We start from the raw sequence: 12,094 nt of genomic DNA on the forward strand, positions 1-12,094 counted from the left end.
TGAAAATCAAATATTCTTTTTGATGGAGTATGTATTGAGTGTCTACGCTGTACATTGGAGCAATGTCATACAGAGCAAAGGAGCTAAGTATGTCATTTTATGTTTGTATCCTTGAGCAGGACAGTGGCCTCACATTTCTGCTCTCCAGATTCTCAAGCCTATGTAATGTATGTAACAAATGCAAAGTACAGAAAGCCTAAATCCATTCTGAGGTCTGATAATGTTTCAAGAGTCTACAAAGTGAAAGGCTAAAAACTACTGTAGTTAATCTTAACTCTGGTTTGACTGGAGAACTCAAAATCTTTTCCTATTGTCTGCATACCTTCTAGTGCACTAATCCCACTGCAGTATATGCAGAACATCTCTTTTCATGTACCACGAAGCACTAAATGGTGGTTGCTTTTGGACAAAGACCCCACAGCTCTTACCTTCTTGAACACAGCTGACAAGATGGTCAGTGTTGGGGGTAATTAGTGAGCTTTGATATATTTCACTCTTTCCTGCACAGGTAAAATGTGGTTTCCTCTACTATGAATGCTTCCAGTAGTGGATGAGAAGAGTCATAAAAAAAATATAGTGGGAAGGGCCACCTGGAGAGCCACCAATCCAACATCCTGCTCAAAGTGAAGTCAGGTTGCTCAGGTTGTTTTTCAGTGAAATGCTTTTTTGTGTCTCTAAAGATGGTGATTTTGCAACCTTTCTTTGTATCCTGTTCCTGTGTTTAATTCTCACTGTGGAGAATTTTTTCCTATGTCCAGCTGAAACCAGCCTTGCACTGCCTTGTGACTGTAATCTCTTGTCCTGGCTTGTGCACTTTTTTTTTTTTTTAAAAAAGAGTCTGTCTTTGTTGTCTTTGAAATGTCGCTTCAGGGAGCAGAAGACTGCAGTTAGACCCTCTTGCAGTTTTGTATGTTCCTACAGTGGAACAAGCCCTGTTCCCTTGGTGCCTCCATGTATGGCATGTGCATTGAGTCCTGAAATACATTTATGAATGCTTGGAATAACCACAAGGTTGCCAGTGTCCCGAGTAACACAAAGGCTAAGACAGGCTGAATGCTGAAGCATTAAGAAATATTCTTGCCCGTGTGCTTTTAATGTGCAACATTTTCTTCAGAGTTTTTTGTCTCAATGTCAGCAGGCTATTAATTTTGCAGGAACTAGTACAACATCTGAGGTGGATAGCTTTATTTTCATTTTACTTCTCTGTCTGTCCTCTACTTGTTGCATCTATTCCTCAGGTAATAATAAACTTGTTTACTTACATGCCTTCTCTTGGCAGTATCTAGCACTACTTTTTTTTTCTTTGCTTTGCTTTGTTTAATGAGTAATAAGTTTTTCACAAAACATGAGCACAAAGGATATGTTATGCGACAGGAATGACTTTCTTTTAAGGATCAGGTTTTGAGAAAATTATGCAGCTCATTGTTGTGCCAAGTTCTGTAAATTTAACTTAGCAGAATATTAATAGAACCCTTTGAAAGAAGTCTGAGTGGCTTAGGCTGTGGAGTAGTGGAATACACACTTGCTGAATCACTGCTATTAAAATGAAAGGAAGAATGACTGCACTTAAATTTAAGCCTAGCAGACAAAAAGGTAATCTTCACTCACTATTGCAAAATAGTCTTTGCTCAAAATGTATGGTTTGCCTATAAAATTCCAAGCATGTTGTGATGTACGTTGATAGAATGGTGCCTGAGAGCATCCACCACTCTATTGCTTTAGTGCTTTTAGCAGACAGTTGTGTGTTTCTGGGAGAAGCTCTTCCATCACATTTCCATGCAGGCTCTAGAACATGGTACCCTGACTTATCTACCTTCTTTCCCCCTCATGCTCAAAACTTAAAAAAAAAAAAAAAGGTTTATTTCATACAAAGCTTTTAAAAAGATACTTGGTATAGGTAATGTGCAATAACTGGATTTGAGTTTGTTCAAATAGGTCAGATGGCTTAATTATTTACCCATGTATCTGTTTGATGATGACATCTAAACGAGTTCTCATCTCGTGTCTGATCTGGTGTGCCTTGCATAGTGACTTTCAAGATACGGCAGTTCAATATGCGGAGCTGGGGGTGGTTTTGGTTTTGTGAAGAACATTGATGACATCACTTTTTTATTCATACATCCTCATGGACACCAGTAACATCCTCTGTGCACTGATGCCAACTGAACTGTTTTCTCTTATGCCAGATGTGAACCCTGCCCGTAGTGATTTAGATTTGTGAATGGTAAGTGTTACTCAAGGAATCTGATGAAATGGCTGTTTTACTTAATAATGGCATTCCCGTTGATGAGAATCTTTCTAAGACACTGACTTAGGTGGATTGAAACATTTGCAGTCTCCCAGAAGACTGTAGTATGAGAATAATGGATATCTGTTTCATTTCTGTGTCTAGTACAGACCTAATGCAGTGCTGATAAATCAGATCTAAATAATGTATTTTAAAATGGAATTTTGCTTTTGAGATATTTCTTCAGAGAAGGAGATGTTGGAATGGGAATTCACTTTATGTAGGGGTTAAATGAACAGTGCTTAAGATGTGAGGACATTATTATACTGAGATGGAACACATTAGCCTGTTGCACTACTTGGGTAAACCTTGGCTTAAATGTGGTTGTGCTTCCTTCTGAGGTATTTGTGTTAGTGGAGTTTTTCTTTATCCCTAAATCTCAAAAACTTGTTCCCTGGATCTAAAATCCTTTTAACTTCAGTCCTTAGAATCTCACAGTCCAGCAGTCAGTTTTTAGGACTTTGTGGGCAATACTGGATAACTTCAGAAGTTTTACTTTAGTTGTGAGGCTGTAGAGTTCCTATTCTGAATTCTTTAGGTATAAGTATTAATGTGATACCATGTAGATCCATAGCCTACTGTGACTAAACTATTTCGGTGACCCAAGCTAATTGTCTTAAGCCAATGCTGTTATTTTTTCACTATATTGCAATCTGCTGAAGACCATGAGTACAGTTTTCTTGAACCTCCTGGAACTCAGAGTTCCTTTTCCTGTAAATCAGTCATGAGCTGGCTGTTGTTCAGGAAGGCTGTGTGGACTTGTCATACTTGCATGGACTCCTACCTCTAGAACAAACTTCACTCTTGCTTCTCCTAACTTCTGTGCATGTTTCTAAATGCTTTGAGAAAATATGTCCTTCTGCTAAACAGGCAGTTATCCTGCTTACCACTCTACTGGATTACCTCTCCAGAAAGACAAAACAAAGCTCATCTGATTTCAGTTCATGAAATGGTGCAGCACCAGCTTTGTGTTCTCTCTGCTTGTGCAGTGTGCATGCATGTATTTTCCAAATGTCTGAAGGAAACTACAGAACCAGTTGTATGCTGCAAAAGCTATCCATGTATCACACCAGAATGTCCCTGGCTGGCTAGAACAGAGTTGTCGTTGTAATGCTTTTCAGATTCTTCTCTCAGAAGGGTTTGAGGTTACGCTGCCATGGTGTGCCCTTTGGAGGGAAGCAGAGAGATGCAGTTTGCACAGGCAGCTCTTGCTGGACATTCCAGATGCTCCTGCACAGCTTGAATACGGCCAGGCTCTGAGATTGCAAATAATATACAGCTTTATCTACACAGAAACTTTAAATGCATTTTGAATTCTGTGTGCTCCCTGAGCCCATTCAGTAACCACTAAAAATAGCCTTAAAATAATTTCTTAGTTACATAATTTTCTGCTTAAAAATAATTTGGAGTACTCACCTTGTAATCTGAAAATGCCTTTGAGGTTTTCAGTGCTTTTTGCAGTGAAAATTGGATAATGCTTGGTTTCTCAAGGTAGAGAAGACTGAAGTACCTGGCTGGAGCAAATGAACTGTATAGACTGTGTGTGGGGTGAGGTCAGATTTGCCTGCTTTCACTGCATCTGAGTTCCAGTGCAACAACTGCTGGAAGTAAACAACTGCTGAGATATCTCATTTTCCTGTTTCCCACAAAGGAAAAAACAGCTGCTGGGACTGAAGTGCCACAGTTGATTTAAATGAGTTCCTGGTTATTTCTACAAATCTCTTTAGTTTCATCACCAGAGTGCAAAGTGAGAGGGAAGGACAGACCCTAAACTATCCATTTGGTTAAAAAATACTATGTTTTTACATTGATTATGTTTCTACCCTTAGTCCTGGCCCTAGAGGAGAAAAAAATGTGGCAATGCCCAAAGCTGGCATTCTAGAAATGCCATCTGGCTGAGAATTTTTGGGTCTGGGAGGTTGCTGATATTTCAGCAAACCTGTGTTTGAATCTCCTCATCTTGCTTTATGGTCATGTGAGATGAAAAAAAAGGTAAGAATATTTTGCATCAGTGCTTTGGCCACTTCTAGAAGTGCAAAGCTTTGGGTGACTTTTTAATAACCATGTGATTTTATTGTTTGTTGATTTGGGTTTGTTTTGTGTGTGTGTGTGTGTAAGATCTTACTACCGTCTGTAAAAGTACACTACAACATCAGTTCTGGGGGCTGGACCTTGGTTTTGGCAGACAGAATTTATTTTTTATTTCAAGCTACAAGAAGCTGCATGTCTGTCTTCAAAGTTGGAATTAAATGCAGATGAAATCCTTAGTGAGGTGCAAAAAGGAAATAGTTTAAAATGCTACTTCAAAACTAATGCTTCCAGGACAGAGGTTAAATCTTAGGAGGATGGTTTTGGTGGCTTTTATTTTTTTTAATCTTTTCAGAAATATTTCTCCCTTACATGGTTTGGATAGACCTAAATCATGCAGAGTATTTGCTGTGGGCAAATTAAGGTCTCTCTTGTGGTAGTTGATTCAGGTGGGAAGAAGGATGGAGAGTAATTGGGATGAGGATGAAGAGTGACATGAAGTTACAAACTTCCTGACCTTATGAAATCACTTAAGCTCTGTGTTGTCAGCTTTGCAAATACCTATATTTTGTCACTTAAAACATCTCTGTTTAGAGGTGCCATATCCAGGGACCTCTCAGTGATGAAGATGCTTTGCTTACTGACATCCATTTCATGTCTTCCTTCTCTGTGGAAAGGGATGTGCAGTGGAGTCCAGGTTTTGGAAGGTAAAGGAGATGTGTGTGTGGCTGATACAGGGAAGGCTGAAGGAGCAAACCTATAGTGGGAGCAGGAGGTGGTGATTTTTTATAAAAAGAATTGCTTTCTCAGGGCACTCACTCCATAGTTGTGGACTGCAAGGTAATTCTGCCTCTGACATTGAGAAGCTTTAATTTCATTGTAATGCGTTACTTTCGTTAAGGTCCAAACTGTTTCAGGTTTCAAGTGATTGCATTTTGTTGTCATTTTTGGGTGGAGTCTGAACTCAACATGTGTCTTAGCCTTTATTTTTATGGAAGATCTAGAAAGCTTTCTTAAACATAGTAAATTTGCACATTGACTGTTTAAGTGCATTTGGTATGTGATTGGATTTAAGATTGGATATTTTACATGTTGTGTTTTCCTGATTCCCTTTTTCTTTTGTAGAAAAGACTTAATGTAGAACTTTCTTACTTTTTAATTATTTTTTTTTATGCCTTGCCATCTTAGGATGAATATTTAAACAACCTACAGTCTCACTTCAAAATGTCCTTGTGTGCATCTTCTCACAAAGACTTCTCTCAGTTGCTGCCACTTCAGGATATTGGATGCAATAAAACAGAAATTAAAAACTCACCCGCTGGTATTGTCTCTCCAGTTCCCTACAGCTGTAATCAGTCCACACTGACAGCAGAACACAGTCCAGTCTATATTCCTTCATCCTACATAGAAAACAGACATGAATATTCTGCAATGACTTTCTGCAATCCTGCTGTGATGAATTACAGCATTGCCAACAATTTTGGTGATTCAGAGAGTGCATCTGTGAGGCAAGCATCAAGCCCCAGTGCATTATGGTCTGCTCCTGGCCATCTCTCCCCTCTGACATTGCACTGTCAGTCATCACTTCTGTATGCAGAGCAGCCAAAGAGTCCATGGTGTGAAGCAAGAGCGATGGAGGCAGGGCTGCCTGTGACCAGGTCAGTGCTACTCATTTCTTTAAAGCTTTGCTGAAAGTTAGTTAATTTCTTTAGGTTTTTAAAAGTATTTATACATATCTATCTATATCTACACATTTGACAACTCTGTGATGGTCTCTCTGGTAAAACAAAATCAAAAAAACCTCCACCAAACACCAAATCAGTCCTGGCTTCGTATTTTTTTTACTTCTGAAATACAAATTCTTTTTCAGTAGCTGCTTAGAGAGCTATACATCAACACAAAGCACTACAGATGCCTTCAATGTGAGAACTGTGTACTGTATAAACAAAAGTTCAAAACTTCTAGGTACTACTTTGTGCCTGCTCTGGCAAGTTAAGTCCTTTGAGTGATAGAATTAGAGGGTCATTCTTTTTTCCCTCTTCATACAACATTGTTTGAATTCTGTTTTATCTGGAATTTTAGAATTTGTGTTTGTTTTCAACTGCATCTATAGCTTTGGAGGCTTCTCATGAATTTGGAATTCCAAGGAAATATTAACTGTAATGGGTTGGGGCATTACAACCCCCTCCCCGCCACGCGCCGAAATAACGACTCAGACAAACAGATTGCAAAAGTGATGGAAAGTTTAAATAGAAAACAGTGAGTGTGTGCAGAGAACTAGAAACACAGTGACAAGAAGAACCCCAAAACAGACCCAGAGAGATCCCATCCCCACCTGAGGGTGCACCCAAAACCCCCAGGGCTCCTCCTTCCCCCCCTACTGCTAGGCTAGTCTCAGCTGGCCAGATCTGAGACTGCCCATCCCCCCGTGGCCTTGGACCTAACCAGGCCCATGGTGGCCGGGAGATCTCTCCCCCAGTTACCAGGTGGCGGAGAGGAAGGAAAGAGGAAGTGCCAGACCCCACCATGAAACTTATAGTGGTGCAAGGGATCATGGTAGGAAATAACCTAATTTCCTGTGTCCACCCACTGGGCTGGACTTCTGGACACAGGAAACACCCCTGTAGCAGAGGGCACCCAGCCCAAATTACGACAGTTATCTTTCTTTATTTGGTTTTAATATTAACAGTTACAGCAGCATGACTCACGTTCAAAAGGGTGCAAAGTTTAATATTGTTTTGTGTTGCTGCTTTCAGTTGACTTCATGATGGTGTTGTGAACAGCAGGTTCACAGGCTAATTTTTCAGCTGTAAAGAAACTTCATTTGCAAATACATATTCCTGTTCTTCACAGTTACTCATCTTACAAACCAGAAGCACTGTGTAGATCATCAGCTGATGAAATGACTCCATTCATGGTCACAACAGCTGCTGGAGAGAGAAAAGCCCAGGGTGATGCAGGTGGTGTTCCTGTTTTAGCAGCTGTATGTTTATTCATAGGGCTCCTTAGCATCAACAGTGCTACTAAAGATTTATGATATTTTGAAGAGTACCCACATTCTTTATGCAATGGGTGGGCCTTATGGTGACCACAAAGTGCTAAGATGTGAGATCTATGTCTACTTCAGGCTCATAAGCAGCATAGATTGACAACCTGGCCACCTGTCTAGTCTCTATTTGAAGTCAACAGAGAGTAGCAGACGGTTCTGGAGCGCAAATCCACTTTAAGTGTAGGTGTATGAATTGGTATAGGCTGTTTGGGTAGCACTTATACACAGAAGAATTCTCTGAGAAACTCTAATGTGATTGGAGCTAACATCCAAACTCTTTGTTTTCATTAATGTTCCAAAACTTTGACAGCTTTGGGATGCTGCTGTAGGTTAGGGTTTGAAGATGATGGGACAGCAAATGGAATAACCCAAGAGCACGAGCACCCCATCTCATGCTTTGCAGTATGCTCTCTATACAGACAGAAGGGAAGCCAAATCTGCCACACTGGAGTTTGAGTATGTAAGTCTTCTGCCATATGGACTATTGCTCTTGTAGCTGCTGCTGACCTAACTTAAAGAGGAGAAACCAATGAAATCTGGAGCCAAAATGTATGGATGATCTTTTTTTGTTCAGCAGCAAGTAACTACTGTGCTGTGTGGTAGCTGGACCTTCTCAGTGGTCTAGTTGTCTCGGTACGATACATTTTAACCCTCCTTTTGTGTACAGAAGTTGTGAAGAAGCAGATGAAAAAGAATTTGACAGAGAAACAAAAGCCAAAAGCTGTAATTCCCTTATTGTGGATATCTGCCCTGAGACAAGGCTGTAAATAATAATGAAAAAGCCCTAAGGTTCCTTTTGCTTTGAGGAGGTCTTAATTTAATGTTATCATCATTATATTTATTGCCATGGGAACAATGACTGTGACACTACAGATTTGTAGATTATACCTTGAAGGAAGAGTTCCTGGGATTGAAAATTAAAGGAATAGCTCTAGGGAAAGGGATAGACTAATGTTGTAAAATGTAAGCAATTTTAAACAGCCTTGGAGTTTGAAAAAAGGGATTTTGTTTGAAAGATGAGTAAGAAATGATTACTACATATTTAGGCCTGTTGCTTTATTTGGAAAGGCAAAATAAACTGTGTAAGAGTCTCACCATGAGAGAATTTTATTTTCCTGGGGTGTAAATTTCTATTAACACTAGCTAAATTAATGTGGTCCTCTTTGCTACAGCTGATTACTGTGTAATTTGTACCTCCTTGTAGATTGACTTAAAATAAGGAACTTGAATTCTTGGCATTCCCTTTCCTCACAAATAGGTTCTGTATATGAATGCAGAACTTTGTTCAATGCAAATATTATGCAGGGTAGTGTTACTCTGCACCAAAAGTTCAAAAAGTTTGAGTTGCATTGCTTGTAAAATAACTGGGTGATAAAGAGTCCACTACATTTATTTATATTGCAGTTCCTGCACCTAGTGAAAGTAACAGAAATAGTCATATAAATTTTGTTAGTGTGGGACCACACAATTTATACTGAAATGACACAAAGAGAAACGTGACATATTAAATATATTTAAAAATAGTCTGAAATTGAGTTCTATATTCATCTTCTGAATAAAAGGATGTTAGTTACAGAAACAAAAGGATTCTTTTCAAAATGAACAGATATATTACTTTCTAAAAAGTATTAGGAAACTTTAATCAAGTCGCCAGAGTGATGTTTCTGGAACTTAATTTGCTCTTTTCTATTATTTCCCTTGTGCTTCTGGCTAATTGCAGGTAAGGGATACAAGTAAAGAGTTTTGGGGGCATAGGCTAGGAACATTCCTGTAATTACTGAAATTATTTAGTACCTTTGTCTTGTTCATTGTGCACTAATATTGTATTTATGCACTGCTTTAACTCTGGTTAATTCTATTCTATTCTATTCTATTCTATTCTATTCTATTCTATTCTGCTCAGAAGCCATAATTACTTGCATTATTGTCCTATGCCTTTTTTTTTTTAATGGTGTTTATTCTGTAGAGCATTTAAACATATATTGAAATGGTTTTGATGTGATGGTTTGGCACCTCCATTTCATGATGAAATAGGTGCAGAGATTAAGCAAAACTATGCCTCTTAATTTTGAGATATCTATGACATGATTTTCAGCATATTAATCACTGTTTGGAGTGTAGCAGAACCTGTGCTTTGGATATTGATAGTTGTGTGGTATTAACCATTCCAGAAGTTCTAGTGGAGGAATTATCTAGAAAATGATGAAGACTGAAAGTATTCTTCAGCTGCTTTTTGCTGATTATCTTGCACACATTCTGGGAGAGAAAGGATAAGCTTTCTTCATCTTCAGGCTTATGGGATTGAATGACCTCCAGGCACTGAATGAGCCAGTGGCTCAGAAGTGTAACAAGACATTATAAAATCTGAGCTATTAATTTTTGACTTAATGGATTTTCATTTTTTAATATATTCTCAGTGTTGGTTTTTTCCTCATTTTTGTTATGTACAATAATTCAGATTTTAAAAAAAAACAACCTGACAAAAATAAATGTCCTTGAGCAAATCTTCATAGAATCAATAAGGTTGGAAAAGCCCTTAGAGATCATCAAGTCCAACCTATCACCCAACATCTCTTGACTAACTAAACCATGGCTTCAAGTGCCACATCCAATCCCCTCTTGAAAACCTCCAGGGATGGCTCCCTGGGCAGCCCATTCCAATGGTCTATCACTCTTTCTGTGAAGAACTTCTTCCTAACATCCAGCCTAAACCTTCCCTGGTGCAGCTTGAGACTGTGTCCTCTTGTTCTGGTGCTGGTTGCCTGAAGGAAGAGACCAATCCCCCCCTGTCTACAACCACCCTTCAGGTAGTTGTAGAGAGCAATAAGGTCTCCCCTGAGCCTCCTATTCTCCAGGCTAAACAACCTTAGCACCTTCAGCCTCTCCTCATAGGGCTTGTGCTCAAGGCCTCTCACCAGCCTTGATGTCCTTCTCTGGACACGTTCAAGTATTCAGGAGGGGATTGGACATGGCACTTGGTGCCATGGTTTAGTAGACATGAGGTCTTGGGTGACAGGTTGGACTTGATCCATAAGGTCTCTTCCAACCTTACTGATTCTAAGTGTTTCAATATCCTTCTTAAATTGAGGAGCCCAGAACTGGACACAGTACTCAAAGTGAGGCCTAACCAATGCAGAGTACCGGGGCATAATGACTTCCCTGCTCCTGCTGGACACACTATTCCTAATGCAGGCCAGGATGCCATTTGCCTTCTTGGCCACCTGAGCACACTGCTGGCTCATATTCAGCCAGCTGTCACAGAATCACTGGTCCCTTTCTGCCTGGCTGCTCTCCAGCTGCTCCGACCCCAGCCTGTAGTACTGCATGGGGTTGTTGTGACCACAGTGCAGCACCCGGCTCTTGGACTTGTTAATTGCCGTCTTGTTGGACTCTGCCCATCTGTCCAGCCTGTCAAAGTCCCTCTGGAGAGCCCATCTACCCTCTAACAGATCAACATCTGCTCCCAACTTGGTGTCATCTGCAAATTTACTGATGATGGACTCAATCCCCTCATCCAGATCATCATAAAGATATTGAATAGGATTGGGCCCAACACTGATCCCTGGGGCACACCCCTAGTGACTGGCTGCCAGCTGGATGTGGCACCATTCACCACACTCTATGGGCTCAGCCTCCAGCCAGTTCCTAGCCTAGCACAGAGTGCTGCCGTCCAAGCCACAGGCTGACAGCTTGGTCAGGAGTTTGCAGTGGGGGACAGTGTCAGAAGCCTTGCTGATGTCCAGGTAGACTACATCCACAGGCCTCCCCACATCCACCAGCTGGTCACCTGATCATAGAAGGATCTCAGGGTGGTCAGGCAGGACCTGCCCTTCCTAAATCCATGCTGGCTGGGCCTGATCCCCTGGCTGTCCTGCAGGTGGGCTGTGATTGCCCCCAAGATGGTCTGCTCTGTAATCTTTCCTGGCACTGAGGTCAGGCTGACAGGCCTGTAGTTTGCAGGTTCCTCCATCCAGCCTTTCTTGTCAATGGGCATCACACTGGCCAGTTTCCAGTCTGGGACCTCTCCGGTGAGCCAGGACCGGTGGGTAATGATGGAGAGCGGCTTGGCCAGCTCTTGCTGCTTTCTAAGTCAAATCCCTGCCACTCTTCATTTTTTTTAATAAAAGGTTGAATTTAGGTTCAAGTTCTGCCACTTCCTGGGGCAAAGCTAGAGGTAATTAGGAGACACAATGGATACTGAATAACCTAAATAACATTGCTAATTCCTTCCCTTTCAGAGTAATCATCTTGTCACTTTTGATGACTAGTAGGAAATCACTGACTGGTTACTTACAAAAAAAGTCTTAGTTCTTTTTATGAAAACATTTCTCTATATAGAAACAATGATCACAAAATAGAGAGGAGTATTATGAGGTGTAAGGCAATAAACCTTTGTCCTTGTGGCTCCTTGCACCAGCCAGGGTACATGCTCCACTTTCCTGAATCCTTTGGTGCAGGAGCTTGGTGGGCAGCCAGCCAGCTATGACCAGATCTTCTGGAGGACCTGTCAGCTCATTCATTTGAGCATGCAGGCATGCACCAGTCCCACAAGTGCTGGGACTTGGTCTCTAACCCTGTGTGGGGTTACCTGCTTTGCTTTGCTGTTTGTGGGGATACAGTCCAATAGTGAGATTCTCAGCTACCTTTAAAGCTCTTGGCTGGTTCCCAGTTCTGTTGTGCTTAAAGACAACAGTGACAGAATGATTGGGTTTGAACCTCCTGCTGCACTG

At 40.8% G+C, this 12,094-nt stretch overlaps 1 protein-coding gene across 4 annotated transcripts in view; it reads left to right on the top strand.

Annotated features, from left to right (window-relative positions):
• ESR2 (estrogen receptor 2) overlaps nucleotides 1-12,094 on the top strand; it is a 49,449-nt gene that overhangs the window by 6,312 nt on the left and 31,043 nt on the right. Inside the window, exons 1-2 of one of the 4 annotated variants that reach the window (XM_068148912.1) lie at nucleotides 1,922-2,224; nucleotides 5,504-5,973. In XM_068148912.1, the coding sequence (XP_068005013.1) occupies nucleotides 2,222-2,224; nucleotides 5,504-5,973 (473 nt within the window). In that variant the 5' untranslated portion in view covers nucleotides 1,922-2,221. Of the gene's footprint in view, nucleotides 1-1,921; nucleotides 2,225-4,245; nucleotides 4,280-5,503; nucleotides 5,974-12,094 lie in introns of those variants that run through there. The other 3 variants (XM_068148914.1, XM_068148911.1, XM_068148913.1) reach the window with 3 other exon arrangements.

This window comes from Melanerpes formicivorus, unplaced genomic scaffold (assembly GCF_026170545.1).
Source record: "Melanerpes formicivorus ecotype bairdi unplaced genomic scaffold, bMelFor1.0.p_v2 SCAF_17, whole genome shotgun sequence".
Taxonomy (NCBI): Eukaryota; Metazoa; Chordata; class Aves; order Piciformes; family Picidae; genus Melanerpes; species Melanerpes formicivorus.